The sequence below is a fragment of the Bos grunniens genome, chromosome 6 (genome assembly GCF_055505025.1).
Source record: "Bos grunniens cultivar Pamir isolate PY7600 chromosome 6, Bosgru_T2T1.0, whole genome shotgun sequence".
Taxonomy (NCBI): Eukaryota; Metazoa; Chordata; class Mammalia; order Artiodactyla; family Bovidae; genus Bos; species Bos grunniens.
This window is the reverse complement of record NC_141170.1, coordinates 1885122-1903084: the sequence shown is the minus strand read 5'-3', so window position 1 is coordinate 1903084 and position 17963 is coordinate 1885122. Positions and strand designations below refer to the sequence as shown.

At 62.8% G+C, this 17963-nt stretch overlaps 1 protein-coding gene across 16 annotated transcripts in view; it reads right to left on the bottom strand.

The window, feature by feature from the left end:
- Window positions 1–449: 449 nt before the first annotated feature.
- SH3BP2 (SH3 domain binding protein 2) overlaps window positions 450–17963 on the bottom strand; it is a 35337-nt gene continuing 17823 nt past the window's right edge. For 4 of the 16 annotated variants that reach the window (XM_086404631.1, XM_086404632.1, XM_086404629.1 and 1 more), the window contains exons 2-13: window positions 10117–10256; window positions 8921–9023; window positions 7158–7275; window positions 6885–6955; window positions 6036–6124; window positions 5746–5814; window positions 3594–4236; window positions 2445–2568; window positions 2183–2238; window positions 1872–1953; window positions 1318–1377; window positions 450–988 (exon numbers count right to left, since the gene is read on the bottom strand). In XM_086404631.1, coding sequence (XP_086260757.1) covers window positions 851–988; window positions 1318–1377; window positions 1872–1953; window positions 2183–2238; window positions 2445–2568; window positions 3594–4236; window positions 5746–5814; window positions 6036–6124; window positions 6885–6955; window positions 7158–7275; window positions 8921–9023; window positions 10117–10252 — 1689 coding nt within the window. In that variant the 5' untranslated portion in view covers window positions 10253–10256 and the 3' untranslated portion in view covers window positions 450–850. Of the gene's footprint in view, window positions 989–1317; window positions 1378–1871; window positions 1954–2182; window positions 2239–2444; window positions 2569–3593; window positions 4237–5745; window positions 5815–6035; window positions 6125–6884; window positions 6956–7157; window positions 7276–8920; window positions 9024–10116; window positions 10257–11237; window positions 11429–15568; window positions 15792–17727; window positions 17936–17963 lie in introns of those variants that run through there. The other 12 variants (XM_086404641.1, XM_086404640.1, XM_086404637.1 and 9 more) reach the window with 8 other exon arrangements.

Here is a 17963-nt window from a genome sequence, read left to right as displayed (position 1 = left end):
GCCTACACAGGGCCCACTTTTCCCACAGCACAGTCGCCATCACCTCCTCCAGGAAGCCTTCCTGGAGCCCCCAGCTGGGTTCCAAGCTCCCAGCCCCTGCAGACCCTTCTGCCACGGACAGTGGACACCGGGAGAGCCTCCCACCCGGCTGTCTCCCAACTGCTGGTTAATCCAGCAGATGACTCAACTAGAGACATGCGGGGCCTTCAGCTCTGCAGCCTCACTGCCCTGGACCGGACTCACAGCAGCGGAATGTGGCTCTTCATGTACAGGTTTGGAACACAGACTATCCGACTCTGGGGTCCTGTCCTGTGACCAGCTGTGCACCCAGAGCAAGCCATTTAGCGACCTGTGCCTGGAAGACAAGACCACCGTTTAGGGCAAGCTGACCTGCCGAGGTCACTGCTTGGACCCTGGAGTGGGTACTCAGTTAGCCCTGGCCACGGTGCAACAGTCATCTGTGCTTTATTGCTCAGCACCGGCCCCACATGGAGCCTGTGTTGTAACGTTCCTGGGGGGTCCAGCCCCTGTCCTCCCACCCCAAATACGCCAGCCCTGCCGAGCTCCCAGCCCAGTGCAGGGTGGGTGTGCTGGGGGACCTCCATCCCTGTCCATGAAGTCCAGCCCGGGCTCGGTCCTGGGCCCCTGGGCAGTGGGCAGGAAGAGATGGGAGAGCCCCACCCCATCCTCTGGGGCCCAGGGCCTGGCCTTGAGATTCCTCTGGAGAGGCCCCGGGTCAGAGCTCGCCGCTGGCTCCACTCAGCCTCCTGTGCAGGTCAGCCTCCTCCTGCGCGGCCTGGGGCCGGGGCCGACGGGGTGGCCTCTGCGCAGTGCCGAGCAGCAACAGGTGTCACCTGGGCCTGGCGTAGCCGTAGGGGTGCTGCAGCAGCAGGCTCTGGTGGCCAGGCAGCACGTGCGTGTGGTAGTGTTCCACCAGGCTGCCCACGCCCACAAACAGGACTTCACCCTCCAGGTAGAACTTCGAGTCCTGGGGTGGAGGGGGCCAGGGTCAGGGGGGCTGGCCCACCTGCCTGCCGTGTGAAGTGGGGCACTCGGCAGCAACGCCCGCCCAGGAGGTGCCGGCAAGGTCTGCAGATAAGCCGAGGGTCGGGGGCAGGTCACCCCATCTCCTCTGGGGTCCGTGGGGGACACAGCTGGGCCGGGAGAGGGGGGAGGGGAGGGAGGAGGGGAGTCTGGAGGCACGGGCCTCTGAGTGCCCACGGCTGCGCTCCACCAGGGAGACTCCTGGGACCCCAGCCAGGCCCCAGGGCAGGCTTACCCCCTCTCCAGGGGCCCTCAGCGAGGCCACCTGCTCACCTTCTCAAAGATGCGGTAGTTCCTCACTTTGCTGGAGGTCTCATCCCACACAACCAGAACCTGCAGGGAGAGAAGCACGCAGCACAGGGCTCGCTCATCTTGGGAAGACGATGACCCTTAGACCGAGCGGGCCCCTCAGAGACTAAGTGGGCCCCTCAGAGACTGAGCCGGTGGGCAGCAGAGTCAAGGCTGGGTCCGTGGGGGAGGGCAGCCCTGCACACGGAGAGCAGGGTCGCAACGGGCAACCTCGCCCTGGGGCTCCTGCCCTCAGAGTCGGGTGAGACGTGAGTGACAGCAGCGTGTCTGGTCCACGCTAGAGCCGCCCCTGATAGTCACGGGGCAACTGAGGCTCAGTGAGGTCACACAAGTCACCCTTGGAGGGGCCTGGGCAGAGCCAGCAGACGTCCCACCAGGCTCACCGCCCCCAGGAAGTCCCCCTTCAAGGTGCAGGAATAGGAACCCCACCCCTTCCTTCCTGCCTCATGCCCGTGCTTGGGGGTGGGCATCACTCCCGATGGTGACGGGACCCCAGGCCCAGCTCCCTGGGTGCCTACCTTCCCCGACTTGGTGGAGGAGTTCCGGATGCAGTAGAGACCGTCCTGGGGCACCCCCCGGGGGCTCGTGGCCTTGAAGAGCCTACGGCGACACGGCTGCGTGGAGGGGAGCCGCCCGCGGGCAGCTCTCAGAAACCCTCCAGGCCCACCTGCCTCCCCCATTCCGAGAGCACCGGGGGCCACGGCGGCAGATGCACAGAGCCCCGGGAGTGGGGGGACAGAAAGGCGGGGAGACCTGAGGCGGGGGGCCCTGGCAGAAAACCTCAGGTCTGCCAAAAAAGGCCGTGGAGAAACGCAGACTGCACACTGACCTCTCCACTTCGCAGGACTCTGTGGTGTTGATGAAGACTGAGCTGGGCAGTGGCACCTGAGTGGTCATTGTCAAGGGTCAGGGTCAGGGTCATGGCCCAGGACCGGGGGTGGGGGTCCCCTCCTCCCCGCTGGCTGCCAACCTGTGCTGGGAACCAGGAGTTTGCACTAGGTTTGACCCTCTAGCCCCAGAGCCCCCAGCTTTCCGGCAGCTCCCCACCCCCCCGACAACTGAGATGTGGGCACCCCCCCACCCAGCCTCGCCTTCTCATAGTCATCGTCAGAGCCCTCCCCGCCAGCGTCCGCCTGTGACGTGTCAGTCTGCACGGGTTTCCGGGGTTTTTCAAAGGAGAAGCTCCTGAAACTCTGCCCATCGGGGGGTGATCGCCTGGGAGTGGGACAAGAAGAGGGAGGCTGCGGCTCCATTGGACGTGGGACAATGCCCCACTCCCCTCGGTGACCCGCCTCGCCCTCCGAGCTACCACACCAAGCCTCGGAACCCAGGGGGTCTGGCGCCTGAAGCCCCAGCAGACGTCAAAGGCTCGTGACCGTGGAGCTCCAGGGCGGGGGCAGTGTGTGTAGGGGGGTGTCCGTGCTGACCACCCTGGGACAGCAGGAATCGCCTGAGGCCCAGAAACCTGAGCTGGGATCGCTGGCCCAGGGCGTCCTGAGCTCTGAACGCTGCGGTTAAAGGCCCCGGTCTGAGGGCGGTCTTCCTGCCACGGGCCAGCCCTGTGGCCTCAGCCAAGCCATGCTCCCCCGACAACCCCTGGGAACAGATGCCAACAGCCCGAGCCAAAGGGACACGCCCTCACACGTGGCCACGTGCTCCTAAGCCTCCAGGGCTCCAGGGAGGATTCAGGGAGGCCACCCTGGACGGGCCACCGGGCTGTGCGTGTGGCTGTGCTGTGGATGATTGGCTATGCCCCAGGCAGCCCTGTGGCGCTCGGGGCCAGGCCCAGAGCCTGACACAGGGACCCGGCCTGCGACTCTGCAGCCCCTCACAAGACAGAACCACCAGGGACGTCCTGATGGGCACGGCGCTGAGAGCCCTGGGGGGAGCAGGACACAGTCAAGGGCACCTGGGGAGAACCGGGCAGGAGCATCCACTCGGGGCTCGCCCCGTGGACCCAGAGCCTTCACCGCTGAGGGCCCCACAGGCTGGGGCTGCCATGACACACGCATTTCCTGGCATTGCCCGGCAATGAAGCCTATGGGGTCTGGAGCAGGCCTCAGGGGCAGCCGGTCAGTCCAGGCGGGTGGGCGATCAAGGAGCCTTGCTCCCCCGTGCCAGGGCTGCCTGGCACCCACGTGGGCTGAGAGCCAGGGGCAGGGAGAAGGGGTCACCAGAGGGTAAACATGCCAGGGAGGGGTATCCCAGGGCAGGGAGGGTCCTGTGCCGCACAGACTCACTGGAGGTGCGGGAGCGCCGGCTTCTCTGGCCGGGGCAGGACGGGAGGCCGGTCTGCGGCCTCGGGCATGGGCAGTTTCAGCGGAGGTGGCCGGGGGGCCACGGGGGGCACACGGGATCCAGGCCTGGCCGCCTCCCCCGGGGGGCTCTCTTCCACCATCTTCAGGAACTTGGGCTTGTTGGCCGGCACAGGTGGGGGCTCGGGGGCAGGCGTCCCCCGTGGGGACAGGTGGAAGGACTTGAGCTTGTCACAGTTCCGGGAGGCAGCCGTGGCTGTGCTGGAGGGGCTGACCCCGTGCGCAGGAATCCGGGGCTCCAGGCTGGGGCTGCTGTTCTCAGGGAAGCAAGGGGCTTTCCGGAGGCCGGGCCCGGGGGGCAGGATGTTGGGCGGGGGGTCGCTCATCCTCCGGGAGACGGCTGGCACCCTGGAGCCGGGCTCCACCCACCGCAGGGGTGGCGGCTCCCGCCTGGAGTCCTCGGGGGCCGGGCCGGTGTCCGGGAGGCCACGCTTAGGGGGCGGGGGTGGCAGCAGGGGGCCTGGACCCTTGGAGGTGAAGGAGTGGGCGCGGGGCACCTCAGAGAAGACTGGCTTCCTGGGCGTGGGCACGGGGGGTGGAGGGTAGGCCGGCGGGTGGATCAGGGGGTCTGCAGAGCAAAGACAGCCACGTGGTAAGCGGGCGTCCCCCGCTGGAGGCTGCAGCTGCACCCCCTCAGTGGGCGGCAGACAGCCAAGGCCCCTGCCCCTCAGCCTGGCTGCCCCACAGCCCCCCACACCTGGCACTCCTGGTGTGGCCTTCCTTCTGGGTCTGGCCCGCCTCACGCCACTGCGCCCACCCCAACTGCCCTCCAAAGCCTGGGAAAAACTTCCCGAAGCCCAGGTGCCACATCAGGTTCCCGGAGGGGGTGCAAGAGAGAGAGAAAACACCAGGAAGCCTCCCAGGATTGGGCTCAGAGGGCGGCTGGGACTCCCACCGACAGGCGAGGAGGAAGGGTGGGAGCTGGCTGGGGGGTGACAGGTTGGGTCTGGTCATGACACGTTCAAGCTGCTACAAGACATTTAGTGGATGCTGAGTGGACTTGATGCTTTTGAACTGTGCTGTTGGGGAAGACTCTCTAGAGTCCCTTAGACTGCAAGGAGATCCAACCAGTCCATCCTAAAGGAAATCAGTCCTGAATATTCATTGGAAGGACTGATGCTGAAGCGGAAGCTCTAATACGTTGGCCACCTGATGCGAAGAGCTGACTCATTGGAAAAGACCCTGATGCTGGGAAAGATTGAAGGCAGGAGGAGAAGGGGATGACAGAGGATGAGATGGTTGGATGGCATCACCAACTTGATGGACAAGAGTTTGAGCAAGCTCCAAGAGATGGTGATGGACAGGGAAACCTGGCATGCTGCCGTCCATGGCGTCGCAAAGAGTCAGACACAACTTAAGAGACTGAACAACAACCACAAGAGCTAAGAGGAGGCTGTGAGGGGACTAAGGAAGGCAGAAGCCAAGGTCACTGGGGAAGAGGTCAAGGAATAGGTAGGCGGGGGTGGAAGAACTGGGCCAAGTCCCCGGGGATAATGAAAGTGACAAGGACAAGAGGAGCTAGGGGTGGAGAACGGGGTGGGAGAAGGACTAGCGAGCAACGAGACAGAAGGCAGGGGACGGAGAGATGGGGACAGACGGCAGAGGCAGAAGTGACAGGACAGAGGGTAGGACAGAGGTGTGGCCCTCCCACACCCCTCCCTGTGTTCCCAGGGATGCGGGTACAGGCCTGTCACCCTGGCTGTGGGAGGCGGGGCTGGGTGGGGCAGGGAGTGACCACATGGCCACCAGAGGTGCTCACAGAGAGCTAGCCTTCCTGTCCCCGGCTCAGCCAGGGCCTGGCTAAGTGTAGGGCCCCCCCAACTTATCCCTGAACCACCCTTCTCCTACCCCAGAGTAACTGGAGGAGATCAGAGACCAGAGCCAGCCCCTCCTGGTCTGATCCTCCAAACCCTTGAGCCAAAGGAGGAAAACTGAGGCCTAAGGTAGAGAAGGTCAGGCCGGAGGCCACCCAGAGCCGTACCCAGACAACCACTCCCAGCTGGGGCAGCTCTGTCCAGTCCCCAGGCCCTGCTCCCCGCCCCATGCACTGCCCAGACCGCAGGCCTGCCCCACCTACCCTCGGGCCTCCCGGGCTCGGGGGAGTCGGGCTCCAAGTACGAGTCGTCCTCGTCGTCATGCTCGTAGTCTGCGGGGCGGACGGGAGTCAGGCCCGAGGCTGCTGGGCGTCACCCTCCGATCCCACCCCCTCAGGGAGGCAGGGGCCAGGATGGGGACCCCGGACCCAGGACACTCAGGCTGCCTGGGAAAGCCCAAGGGGCAGAGCAGGCAGGCCAGTCAGCTATGCCTCCCTCCTGCGCAGCTGCCAGCTGTGCAGGGGCGCGGGCTGGGCCCCGGGACGCGTCTCACCTTCGCTGTCTGTGGGGTGCGGAGACAGGCTGATGTCCACCGGCCGCTCAATGGCACCATAGAAGCTATCCGTGTCCGAGCTGGAGTCGCTGAGAGTGGGGCAGGCAGTGAGGACGGGGCAGGGGGCCGCCTGCACTCACACACGCGGACACACGACTCTCGGGACACGCAGACAGACGCAAACGCAGGCGTGGGCACGGAGACACAGAAGAGTACACGAACAACATGCACAGAGACGTGTGGACACAGGAAAGAGCTGGACACGCAGACACACAGAGAACAGGAGACTGCAGCGGGCGACGACTGCCTTCTCAGCCCCACTATGGTTCTTGCCACTGGTGCACTCCGACTGCCCAGCCTGGTGCCAGGCCTCAGGGCTGGGCCCAGGTCCTCGCCTGCTCCTGCCCTGGGTGCTCAGGCAGGGGCCCCCTGGAATCCTCATCTCTGAAAGGATCGGGCAGATGCTGTTCCCTCGCAGAGAGCCCCTTTGTCTGCTGAGCCAGCCTCCCCATGCAGTCAGCAAGACCCAGACGGGCTGGCCCACTGCCCTGGGGACTCACTCCCCCGTGAAGGGGGGTGGGAACCCAAAGGACTAAGCCATTATAAAATCAGGCCTCCTGGCTGGACAGGTAAAACCACATGTCACCTCCCACACAGACGCCCCCGACAGGGCGCACGCACACACAGGCTTACACACTCGGGGGCACACCCCACACACGCGGCCCAGGTGGCACCTGGAGAAGCGCCTTCAAAGAGGAGACCCTGGGCCCAGCCCCCAGGGGTTTGTGGGCCAGCTCACAGTCCTGGCCTGGCTGAGGGACACCCCGCCCACCCCCAGGCCCCGCCCACCTGGCGTCCAGAGGCAGCTCCTTCTTCTCCTGGAAGTGGCCAATCTCCTTGCGCAGCAAGGCCATCCAGCTCTGCAGGTGAGCCAGGGCCTCAGCGGGCAGGACCCGCCCTCACCTGCCCTGCCCTCCCCGCTTGGGCTGGTCTGCATTGACCCCCAAGGCTGGCTCTTCTGGTGCTGCGGCCCTCCACGGGCCCACCCAGGGCTCCTCCTGAGACCACCACCCTGAGTGCAAGGGCCCACGTGGGGTCCGCGCCCGTGCCCGCCCCCAGCACCTTGCGCTCGTCCTCAGAGGAGGCGGAGAAGAACCACGTGCGGTGCTTCTTGCTGACGTGGATGATCTTGAAGGGGAAGACGTTGTTTGACGTCGTCTCCTCAGCCGCCCGCATCACCCTGCGGGCAGTACTACCAGTGGTCACCATCTGCTCCCCGCCCACAGGGAGCGCCTGAGCACAGACCGCCCCTGGACAGGCCTTGGCCCCCAGCACCACGTCCCGAGGGACACGGTCATTCTCCCCCCGCCCCCACGCTGTGGCCTGAAGGCCTGGGTGCTTGCAGCAGAGGGAAGCGTGTGGGCAAGGGAGGGCGGTGAGAGACAGTGCCAACCCAGGAGGGCTTCCAGGAAGCAGTGGTGCAGGGCTCCGAGTCAAGGACACTCCACCCTCGCTGGCCTCCCCCCAGCAAGACTTTACTTGGATGCCTGGGGCCCCGCCTAACCCCTGGCCTGCCTGCTGGGGTCCCTCACAGGGCTTGGGTCAGCCTCGGCCCCACCCCTGTTCCCAGGCAGCGTGCCCCAGAGCACTTCAGAAAAGTGACCGTGGCTGTTTCCGCAGCCAAGACGTGGGGTTCAGGGAATGATCACATCTGCCGGGGGCATGCGGTCAGGCTGGGCACCCGGGCAGGTGCCATCAGAGGGCCTGGACCATACCCTGGGGCAAGGTGGCACCCCCACCAGGCTCCAGGCGGTTTGTCTGGGGAAAAGAAATGTCCCTCTAGCTCCTGTCATTATGGCACAGAGACATTTAGAAAGAAGAGCACTTGGAGAATCTGAGTTTCTGGCTATTTCCTGGCTAACCTGGGCGAGCCCCTTAACCTTCTGAAGTCTCGGTTACTCTATCTGTAAAATGGGGACAGCAACGTCATCCCTGATCATCATACAGGACTGCTGTGAGGACAAAATAGAACGTGCAAAACATGTATTTAAATACCTGACCTGATTATTGTTCTTCCCGTGCTATGGGTTTGTACTTTATGAAACACAGTTGTGTAAAAAAGAAAGATTCATACCATAAAAAATATTTCAGGTGCAGGAAAAAAAAAATGTCCCTCTTCAGAGGACCCCACAGCCCCACGCCCCCTGTGCTCGCTGGCAGCCACAGGACCCTGGAGCCTCCCTGCCCTCCGTCTGCAGACCTGGCGCTGCGCTGGAAGCCAGGATGCGCACAAAGGCCAGAAGCACTCCCCAAGGGTCCCCGTCCTGCCACTGACACCACAAGACCCGCGGGTTCCCCCAGGCAGGAAGAGCCAGGCCCTCCTCAGGGGACCGGAGTGCTGTGACCCCAAGGCCTACAGCCAGGAATCATACCCTGCAACGCAGGTCTCCAAGGCTGAGGGCAGGCCCGTACACGCCAACATGCCCCATCCCATCCGGGCGCCTGCTCCACGGCCCGGCGGACCATCAGTCACACAGCCCCTGGGGGGCAGGCTCATGGCCGATTAAAGCCCCAGCGCACAGCCTGGGCCAGCAGGCTGGGCTCCTGGCCAGAAGGCGGCAGCAGTGGGGGAGAGGTCGAGGCGTGGGGAGGAAGGAGGGCTTGAGGGAGACTCTGGGAGTTCCAACCCTGGTGGAGGCCCTCGCTTCCCCCCCCAGGCCCTTGGCCAAGCCTGAGAGCTGGTTTTCAGGAGAGGAGGGACTGGCAGAGGTGGGGCTGGTCCAAAGGGCTGGGGTCACAAACAGGAAGGCCTGGACCTACCTTAGTGGGAGCCAGGGGGAGCCACTGGCCGCGGCGGCCAGCAGCACAGTCAGCAGGGCACTTACCGGTTGTAGCCACTCAGCGAGAAGGCGCCCTGCGGCGAGGCGGATGTGCTGCTCTTGAAGTAGTAGATACAGCGTTTGTGGATGACCACAAAGCGCAGGGGCCCTGCGGGCAGGGCAGGGTGGGTGAGCCTCGGCCCCGGGCAGGCCCCACTCTGGGGACCATGCCCAGAGGCCCAGGATGGCTCCACGCCAGAGTCTAAACAGGCAGCAGGCTGATGGGCATGCAGGTCCCCCCCAGGCAGGGGGAGATTCAGGGGGACTGTGTGGTGCCTAGGAACAAGGACTAAAGCTGGCTCAAGGAAGGGCAGAGACAGGGCCAGCAGCCAGGGAAGCCAGAGCCACCTTGCTGGTGCTGCCCAGCTGCTGGGAGGTGGTGGAATGAGGGTGGGGGCAAAAAAGCCCAGAGATGCAGCCAACAAGAGCGCCCCCCTCCCCCGCCCAACACGGAGCCGACCCCAGGTAGTGATGGTGAGAGCCCCATCCCTGAGCACCTCCTCCTAGGCCCAGGAGCAGCTCAGCTGCAGGCCCTCATTGGAGCCTCCGGTTCAGAGAGGAGGAGGGAGACACCAAACCAGTCAGCCTGGGGCACCTCAACCAGGCAACACAGGGTCAGGGAGTCCCTGGCAGAGGGCACAGCTCGAACAACCCCATCGGACCTCGCAGCTGGTCAGAGGGATGGACGAGGTCCTGACGCTCTTGGGCCTGCAGTGTCTCAAAGCCCAGCACCTCCCAGGCCTGGGGCCTAGGGACCAGAGCCCCAGTCTCATGAAGCTCTCCAGAGACCCAGCACACAGATGGGTGTTGGCTTGGCACATGGGTTCACTACGGACAAAGTGACTGTCTGGCTCACTGAACACCGAACTGGTACGGTGAGGGTACCATCCAGGAGCCAGACCTACCAGACCAACAAGGGCCCACAGCTCCTGGCCACGGGGAGTCAGCACTGTGTGTCCGATGCCCTCCAGCCTCCCCCAGCTGCACCACCCCAGATCCTCCCACAGCCCTGGGGGCTAGAAAGGCCAAGTTCAGGGCCCGAGGGTGCATGAGCAGAGACAGAAGGGAAACTCCAGAGGGCCCATGGCAGGAAGGAAGCAGAGGCTCAGGAAGGCAGGTTACCTGCCATAGAGGCCCAGGGAGGCTCAGCCCTATCCCCGGGGCCTCCTTTCATGCCCCTCACCCCCACCTAGGAGACTCACATTTGAGTAGCTGCAGCTGGGTCCCGCCCTTCTTGTGCAGGTAGCCGGCCTTGGCCACACCCCCAGGCATGGTGAGCAAGTTCTGCGCACCGATGGCCTTCATAGGAACAGGCCAGTGTGTCTCTTCGGCCGCCATGAAGCTACAACACAAAAGGAAGGGGACATGTCTTAGGCGGGGATGGGAACACGCTATTGCCCACCATGGCCACGACAACCATGTGTTGGCTTGGCTGGGATACACCCCGTCAGCCTGGGGCATCACTCAGGCAGGGACCACGCAGTGCAGTCACCAGGGACAGGCTGCCTGCCTGGGGTTAACACATGACCCTCCACTCCAGGACCCCACTCCACAGCCTCCTCCTCCTGTTCCAGCCGCTCTCCCAGAAACCTGGCAGGCTCTTCCAGTCTCACACTTCCAGCCTGAGCCTGGAATGACTGCTACCACTCCTCCATGAAGAACTCCTACTCATCCCTCAAATCGAAGATTCAGAGCGCGCTCCTCTGTGAGGCTCCTCAATGCCCAGTTACATTCCGGCCCACCGTCTACTCCTGGTCCCTCTGAACTGCACCCCCGACCCTGTGCTGCCCCCATCCCACCTGCGCCTCATCCCTCCTGGGTCCACAGTGAAGCTGGAGGAGTCAGGGTCAGACCCAGAAGCCCAGTCTTGCTGGAACAGCTGACCCATCCCCAGACACACACACACACAGAGAAAACCACTGCTCTCGGCAAGCCAGAGTGCTCCACCAAATGTTCTCTGCCTTCCGTCTGCCCGGACGCCTACTCCTCCCTGGGGCCCCGGCCTCGCCCTCTGCCTAGGTCCCGAGGGCTGCCCCCTCCAGCTTCCTCTGCACACAAAGCCAGCCCTCTGGTCTGCGTCCCCCAACAGCGGAGACTATGACAAAAGCGCGCCACCCCCGTGCCCGCCCGGCAGGCACAGGACAGAGCACCGCGGACATAGGGAGAAGAGGGCCCAGCGCTGGTGCCTGCCCAAGGAGGTGCCGGCAGACAGACGGGCCCCCGCCCCGTCCGGAGCCCCCAGACCCGCGGGGGGCCGGCCCCCGCCCACCAGCCCGCCTTTGTTCTCGCCGGAAGCGCCGGCTCGGTCCCGCTCTGTACTCACGATGTCCACGCGGCGGGCCCGGCTGGGATCGGGGGGGCAGCTCGCACCCGCTTCCCCTGTGCGCACCGACACGGCCCCGGGCCGCGCGCCCCAGCCGCCGCTTCGGCCCCAGAGCCAGCCTCCCGGCGGCTCCAGGCCCGCGGCCACGGCCCGGCGCCCGCCATGCCGCCGCGCCCCCGGCCGGGCGCCCAACCGGGCCGCCCCGCCCGGCCCCGCCCTCGCCCCGCCCTCGCCCCGCCACAGTCCGGGTCGCTCCGCCCCCTGGCTCCTCCCCGCGCCCCGCTCCCAGCCCGGCCGCCCCGTCCGGCTCCGCCCCTCGCTCCGCCCCAGCCCAGGCCGCCCCGCCCCCGGCTCCTCCCTTCGCACGGCCCGGGGCAGGTGAGGCACCGCCCCGCCCGGCCCTCCGTTTCTCCCCCGGCCGCCCGGAAAGAGGAGGTGCACGGGCGCAAGGAGGACCCCCGAGGGGGCCGCCCGAAGTCAGGAAGCCTCAGAGGCGAACGGGCAGCCGGCTTCACGGCCCCGCGGCTAGAAGGCCCCCGCCCCACCCGGCTCCGCACGGCGGAGTCCTTGGGAAATTGCCTTCTCCCCGGACCTCACCTTGAGGGGTTCTGGTCAGTCGGGGCGAGGGCCGCCCTGCCCCTCGGTTCAGGCGGGGCTGGTGGGCGACAGTGCCCCATCGGGGGAAGGCTGCGGCGTCGGTCTGACCCGGGATTCCCCGCAGGAGTCAGGGGTCTGGTCCTGGGCAACTCCCACCTCCTCGGAACCCTCCACTCTCCCAGGAGACCCCCAGGCTGGCGGAGGCCTTTGGTGGCCTCCCCACCATCCTGCCTCCTCTACTGCTGATTAACATGGGCCACGGGCAGCAAGGGCAGGTCTAGCTTCAGCCCTGCTCCCACCTGGCTGCCTGCCCCTGGTTTCCGGCTCCCCTCAGGCCAGCGCAGCCAGCCCTGGCCTCTCCCAGCAACCTCCCTTCGCTCCGTGCCCATTCACAGTGCCCTTGCCAACTCCTCCCAACAGCATTCCCAGCCCCCCAGGTTGCCTCCACCCCACCCCCCCTGCCTGTGCCACCACCACCTCTGGGTGCCACCACTTCCTCTCCTCACTTCCCTTTGGGCCTCCAGTCTCTTTCCTCCATAACCCTCCCCTTGGCACATTCTCTAACACACACCCAATGTCCATGGCTGCTCTGCTCACATCCCACCAGCCCTTCCGGATCCGGCCCCTGTGGACCTCTCTCACGGGCTCTCCTCCTGCCCTCCACCCACCATGTGCCTGCACCAGCCAAGCCCAGGGCTGGCGTTACTCAAATCCACCATGCTCCCACCTTCAGGCCTCTGTCCACTGTGTTTCCACTGCTTCCTCTTACAACTGAGCTAACTTAACCCTCAAGAGTTGGTCCAAACGAACACTAGTCCTTCATACACTCTGCCAAAATCCAGAGGGAGGCATTCGTTCTAAAAGGCCAGCATTACCTTGATTCCAAAACCAAGTTTTCTCACAAGAAAACTACAGACCAGTACCCCTTATGAGTGTAGACATAAAGTTCCTCACCAAAACACTAGCAAGCTGAATCCAGCACCACACACAATGAATTCTAGACCACACCTAGTGGGATTTAACCTAGGAATGCAAGCTTGATTTAACAGTCAAAATTCAAAGAATGTAGAAAATTCCTTGGTGCTCCAGTTCTTAAGACAGCGCTTTCACTGCCAGGGCCTGGGTTCAACCCCTGGTGGGGGAATTATGTTGAGGCCAAAAAAACCCTCAAAAAGCAAAATTCAAGCATGTAATACATTATATCACCCTGCTTATTTAACTTCTATGCAGAGTACATCATGTAAAATGCCAGGCTGGGTGAAGCACAAGCTGGAATCAAGATTGCTGGGAGAAATATCAATAACCTCAGATATGCAGATCACACCACCCTTAGGGCGGAAAGCAAAGAGCCTCTTGAGGAAGGTGAAAGAGGAGAGTGAAAAAGCTGGCTTAAAACTCTACACTCAAAAACGAAGATCATGGCATCCGGTCCCATCACTTCATGGCAAATAGATGGGCAAACAATGGAAACAGTGAGAGATTTTATTTTCTTGGGCTCCAAAATCACTGCAGATGGCGACTGCAGCCATGAAATTAAAAGACACTTGCTCCTTGGAAGAAAACCTACAACAAAACTAGACAGCATATTAAAAAGCAGAGACATTATTTTACCGACAAGGTCCTTCTAGTCAAAGCTATGGTTTTTTCAGTAGTCATATCTAGATGTGAGAGCTGGGCCATTAAGAAGGCTGAGTGCCAAAAAATTGATGCTTTTAAATTGTGGTGTTGGAGGAGACTCTTGAGAGTTCCTTGGACTGCAAGGAGAGCAAACCAATCCATCCTAAAGGAAATCAGTCCTGAATATTCATTGGAAAGACTGATGCTCAAGCTGAAACTCCAATACTTTGGCCACCTGATGGGAAGAACCGACTCATTGGAAAAGACCCTGATGGTGGGAAAGATTGAAGGTGGGAGAAGGGGACGACAGAGTATGAGGTGATTGGATGGTATCACCGACTCGATGGACATGTGTTTGAGCAAGCTCTGGGAGATGGTGAAGGACAGGGAAGCCTGGCATGTCCATGAGGTCACAAAGAGTTGGACACGACTGAGCGACTGAGCAACAACAATACAATATATCAGTCTGCTGCTGCTGCTGCTGCTAAGTCACTTCAGTCGTGTCCGACTCTGTGCAACTCCATAGACGGCAGCCCACCAGGCTCCCCCGTCCCTGGGAGTCTCCAGGCAAGAACACTGGAGTGGGTTGCCATTTCCTTCTCCAATGCATGAAAGTGAAAAGTGAAAGTGAAGTCGCTCAGTTGTGCCCGACTCTTCGAGATCCCATGGACTGCAGCCCACCAGGCTCCTCCGCCCATGGGATTTTCCAGGCAAGAGCACTGGAGTGGGGTGCCATCGCCTTGTCTGATTTATCAATCTAATAAAGTACAAAAACCACACAACTGTCTCAGCGTGCTGTGCTTAGTCGCTCAGTCATGTCTGACTCTGTGACCCCGTGGACTGTAGCCTGCCAGGCTCTTCTGTCCATGGGGATTCTCCAGGCAAGAATACTGGAGTGGGTTGCCATGCCCTCCTCCAGGAGATCTTCCCAATGCAGGGATCAAACCCAGTTCTCCTGTACTGCAGGCAGATTCTTTACCATCTGAGCCACCAGGGAGGCCCAAGAATATTGGAGTGGGTAGCCTATCCCTTCTCCAGGGGATCTTCGGACCCAGGAATTGATCGGGGTCTCCTGCATTGCAAGCGCATTCTTTACCAGCTGAGATACTAGGGAAGCCCCAACTGTCTCAATAGATGCAGAAAAAGCATTTAACAAAATCTGGCAATTCTTCATGATAAGAACACTCAATAGGGATCTCCCTGGTGGTCCAGTGGCTGATCCTCCGCACTCCCAGTGCAAGGCGTTGAGGTTCAATCCCTGGTCAGGGAGCTAGATCCCACAGGCTGCAATTGAGAGTTCGCAGGCCGCAACAAAGACTAAACACGCCGTGTGCCGCACCTAAGACCCGGTGCAGACAACTTTTTTTTTTTTTTAAGAACATTCAACAAACTAGGAGTAGGAGGAAACTTCCTCAACCTGGTGAAGAACATCAATGAAAAACCCTGAGCTAACATCACCATCAGTGGGGAGTGACCGAAAGCTTCCTGTCCAGTGAGGAACAAGGGAAGGACATTTTTATTCACCACTGAGCCAGAGTTTCCAGGACAGTTATACAGGAAGAAGAAATAAGAGCTATGCAGATTGGAAAAGAAAAGGCAAAACCGTTCAGAGATTAGGTGGTCAGGAAAAACCCCAGGGATCCACTAAAGAATGTTTAGAAATAGCAAACCAGCTCAGCAAGGCGGCAGGACTGAGCAGGTGCACACACAAAACTCCGTCGTATTTCTCTCTGCCAGCAACAATCCAAAAATGAAACAGGAGCTAGCTCAGCTTGCCCTTCTTCAGGTGGTCCTCCCCGACCTAAGAGGGGGGAACCCGGGCACAGAAGGGGCACCGGGCTGTCCCACGGGAGAAGCAGAATGCTGCTGCCCTGGGTGGTGGGGACTGCAGGTGGCCTAGAAGCCCCCAGCCCACTCCAGCACCTCCTCCCAAGTCTGTAAGGAGACCTGGAATCTTTGTGGGGGCGGGGCGCTGGAGGCACAGCTGAGGACTGACGGGGCCCACCCCTCCTCCTGGCTCCACACCTGGAGGGGAAGAAGCTGGGGCGGCCCCGCAGTCCCACCCTGGTCGGCTCGGCGGCCAGGCGGGCACAGGCCTGTGAAGGGCTCGGTCTCACCTGGCCACAGCCCCCTCTGCGGACTGGAGGCGCACTCCTGGTGTCCACTGGTTGGCCCGGCCGCAGGCCTGCCTGTGCTCCACCGTCACGTCCCCTGGGAGCATCCCTGCTTCAGCGACAGACACCCATGTTCTGCCGCCCCTCTCCAGAGGGTGGACCGTGGCAGGGCCAGCTTGTCCTGACGCCCCTGCATCCTCTGGGCCCCCGGCTCTGCCCCACCATGCCGGGACCTGCCCAGGAGCCCAGCGCCAGGCAGCTCTCTGGTCTCTGCTCCGCGCTCACCCCCACCTTCTCTGAAAGCTGAGACTGGTCTGTGGGATCGAGGCCCGAGGCTGCAGCGCAGGCAGGTGAAAACCGCTCCTCTTCGCAGAGATAGCCCCAATGGGCTCCAGGAAGTGCAGGCTCTGTGGCTCCCCCTCCCCCTGGGGTGTGAGTCCCCAGGGCATGTGGTCATCCCCTGCAGAGGCCCACACACCCAGCCATCGTCATAGACTGCGCGCCCAGGCAAAACGCGTGCGTGAGCCGCACGGTGCGGGCGAGAAGGTTCTGTGCGTGCTCTTTGGCGTGTGTGCACACACGTGTGCACCGTGTGAACCTGTGCACGAGAGCAGAGCTCCCTTGGCTCCCCTTCCCGACACCTGCAGACCTGCGGCCCTGGCTGTGGTGAGGGAGCCAGCGCCTCGTGCGACCACAGCGCTAGGGGTTCCTGTCGGTGGTCACCGGCTGCCCTTCTGCGAGCACTGCAGGAAGGGGAGGCCTGGGCTCCCAGGGTCCCAGAGGGGAAGAGACCAGGTCCCCAGGGTGGTCATTCGCACATTCACAACCACGCACACACTCACTCATCACAAGCTCACGTGCGTGCTTATACATGCATGCCTGAAGATGCACACTCACACACACCTACCTGCACACGCTCATACATGCCACATCCACACATGCCCTCAAATGCACACACGGACTCGCTCAGCTGCTCACACTCACACATAGGCACACGCTCATCCACATGTGTGCATGCTCACGTTCATTCTTACATGCGTGTTCACCCTCACACACACCAGTTTGCACTCAAACATACTCACAGACACGCACCGACTCCCACGTGGTGTGCTCACACACACAGCCTCCAGGGGCTGAGAGGACCCTCTGTGGGGGACCCCGTGCCCTGCGCAAGGCAGCCTGGGTGCAGATGAGAGCCATCAGCACCGCCCCACAGCCCTGCACCCGTCCAGCGCCGGGCCTGACCACTCCTTATTAAACTGCACAGCGCTGCTCTACCCCCAGGTCACGGGCTCGCACGGGGCACCCCGGGCACACACTGTGTGCCATGCTCCGTGCTTCTCAGGGATCGCCCACATCACCACCCCACCCCAGCACCCCGACGTGTGAACCGGCATCATGCCCACTGGTGAAGACAGCGAGGGTCAGAGATGCTGAGTAGCTCCCAAGCAACATGGCCCTGCCACCCCTACCCGGGCACACAGCAGGCGCTAGGTGGCGCCTGAGGGGCAGGACCCAGCTCCTCTGGGTTCAGTCTCCCCTTTCAATTGCTCCTCCCCCTTCCTCTTCCCTGAATCTTTCTCTGTAAAAGAATGGAAACCAAAAAAAAAAAACCATCTCCCACGAAGGCCAGTGAGCAGCCGTGCCAGGGGAAGGGAGGGAGCACGACCCGGGGTGGGGTCCCTGAGACCCCGAGGCTCTTGAGCACCCTGCCAGGTGCCCCTGCATGGGGCATAGCGCTCCAGGACGTGGCGGGGGCGTGGGGGGGGTAGGGTGGGGGGGGCAAGCAGCCGACGGGGCTCACACGGCTCTGCATTACCCCAGTGCAGGCACACTCATACACACTCACAGCATGTGCACCCAGGACCCAGTGACCACACCCCCTGGGCAGGGCAGGATGTCCAGTGGAAGGCCCACGCCAACCCAGGGCCTTCTGCAGGCTGCCAGCCAAGCGGCGCAGGCCCTGGGCTCCCACCGGCTGCCCCGTCCACCCCTGGCTTCGCCTGTCCTCCTGGGGCTCGGGGCCAGGGTCCTGTGAGTCCTGCCGCCGCCGCCCCAAGGAGGGTGGGTGCAGGCTCGCACGCGGGCCCCCCAGAGCAGCTCTACAGGTGCTGGGCTGGCTCGAGCTCCCAAGTCCCCTGGCCCGGGGCCGCCCCACTGACCTGGTGGCGCTGACCCAGCACATGGCTCTCTTCCTGCCTGCCGACGGCCTGGGGGCAGGTGTCCTGGGGTCCAGGAAGGCCATGCGGCTCAGGGGCCATGGGGCGGGTTTTCGGCCAGCATCCCCAGGCAGGTGAAGTGCCTGCTTGCTCCTGCTGACAGCCACCCGCCGCCTGTGTCTGGGACCTGTAGCCGCCGGGGCTCCTCCCCGCCTAGGACTTCCTGTTGCCGGGTCCCT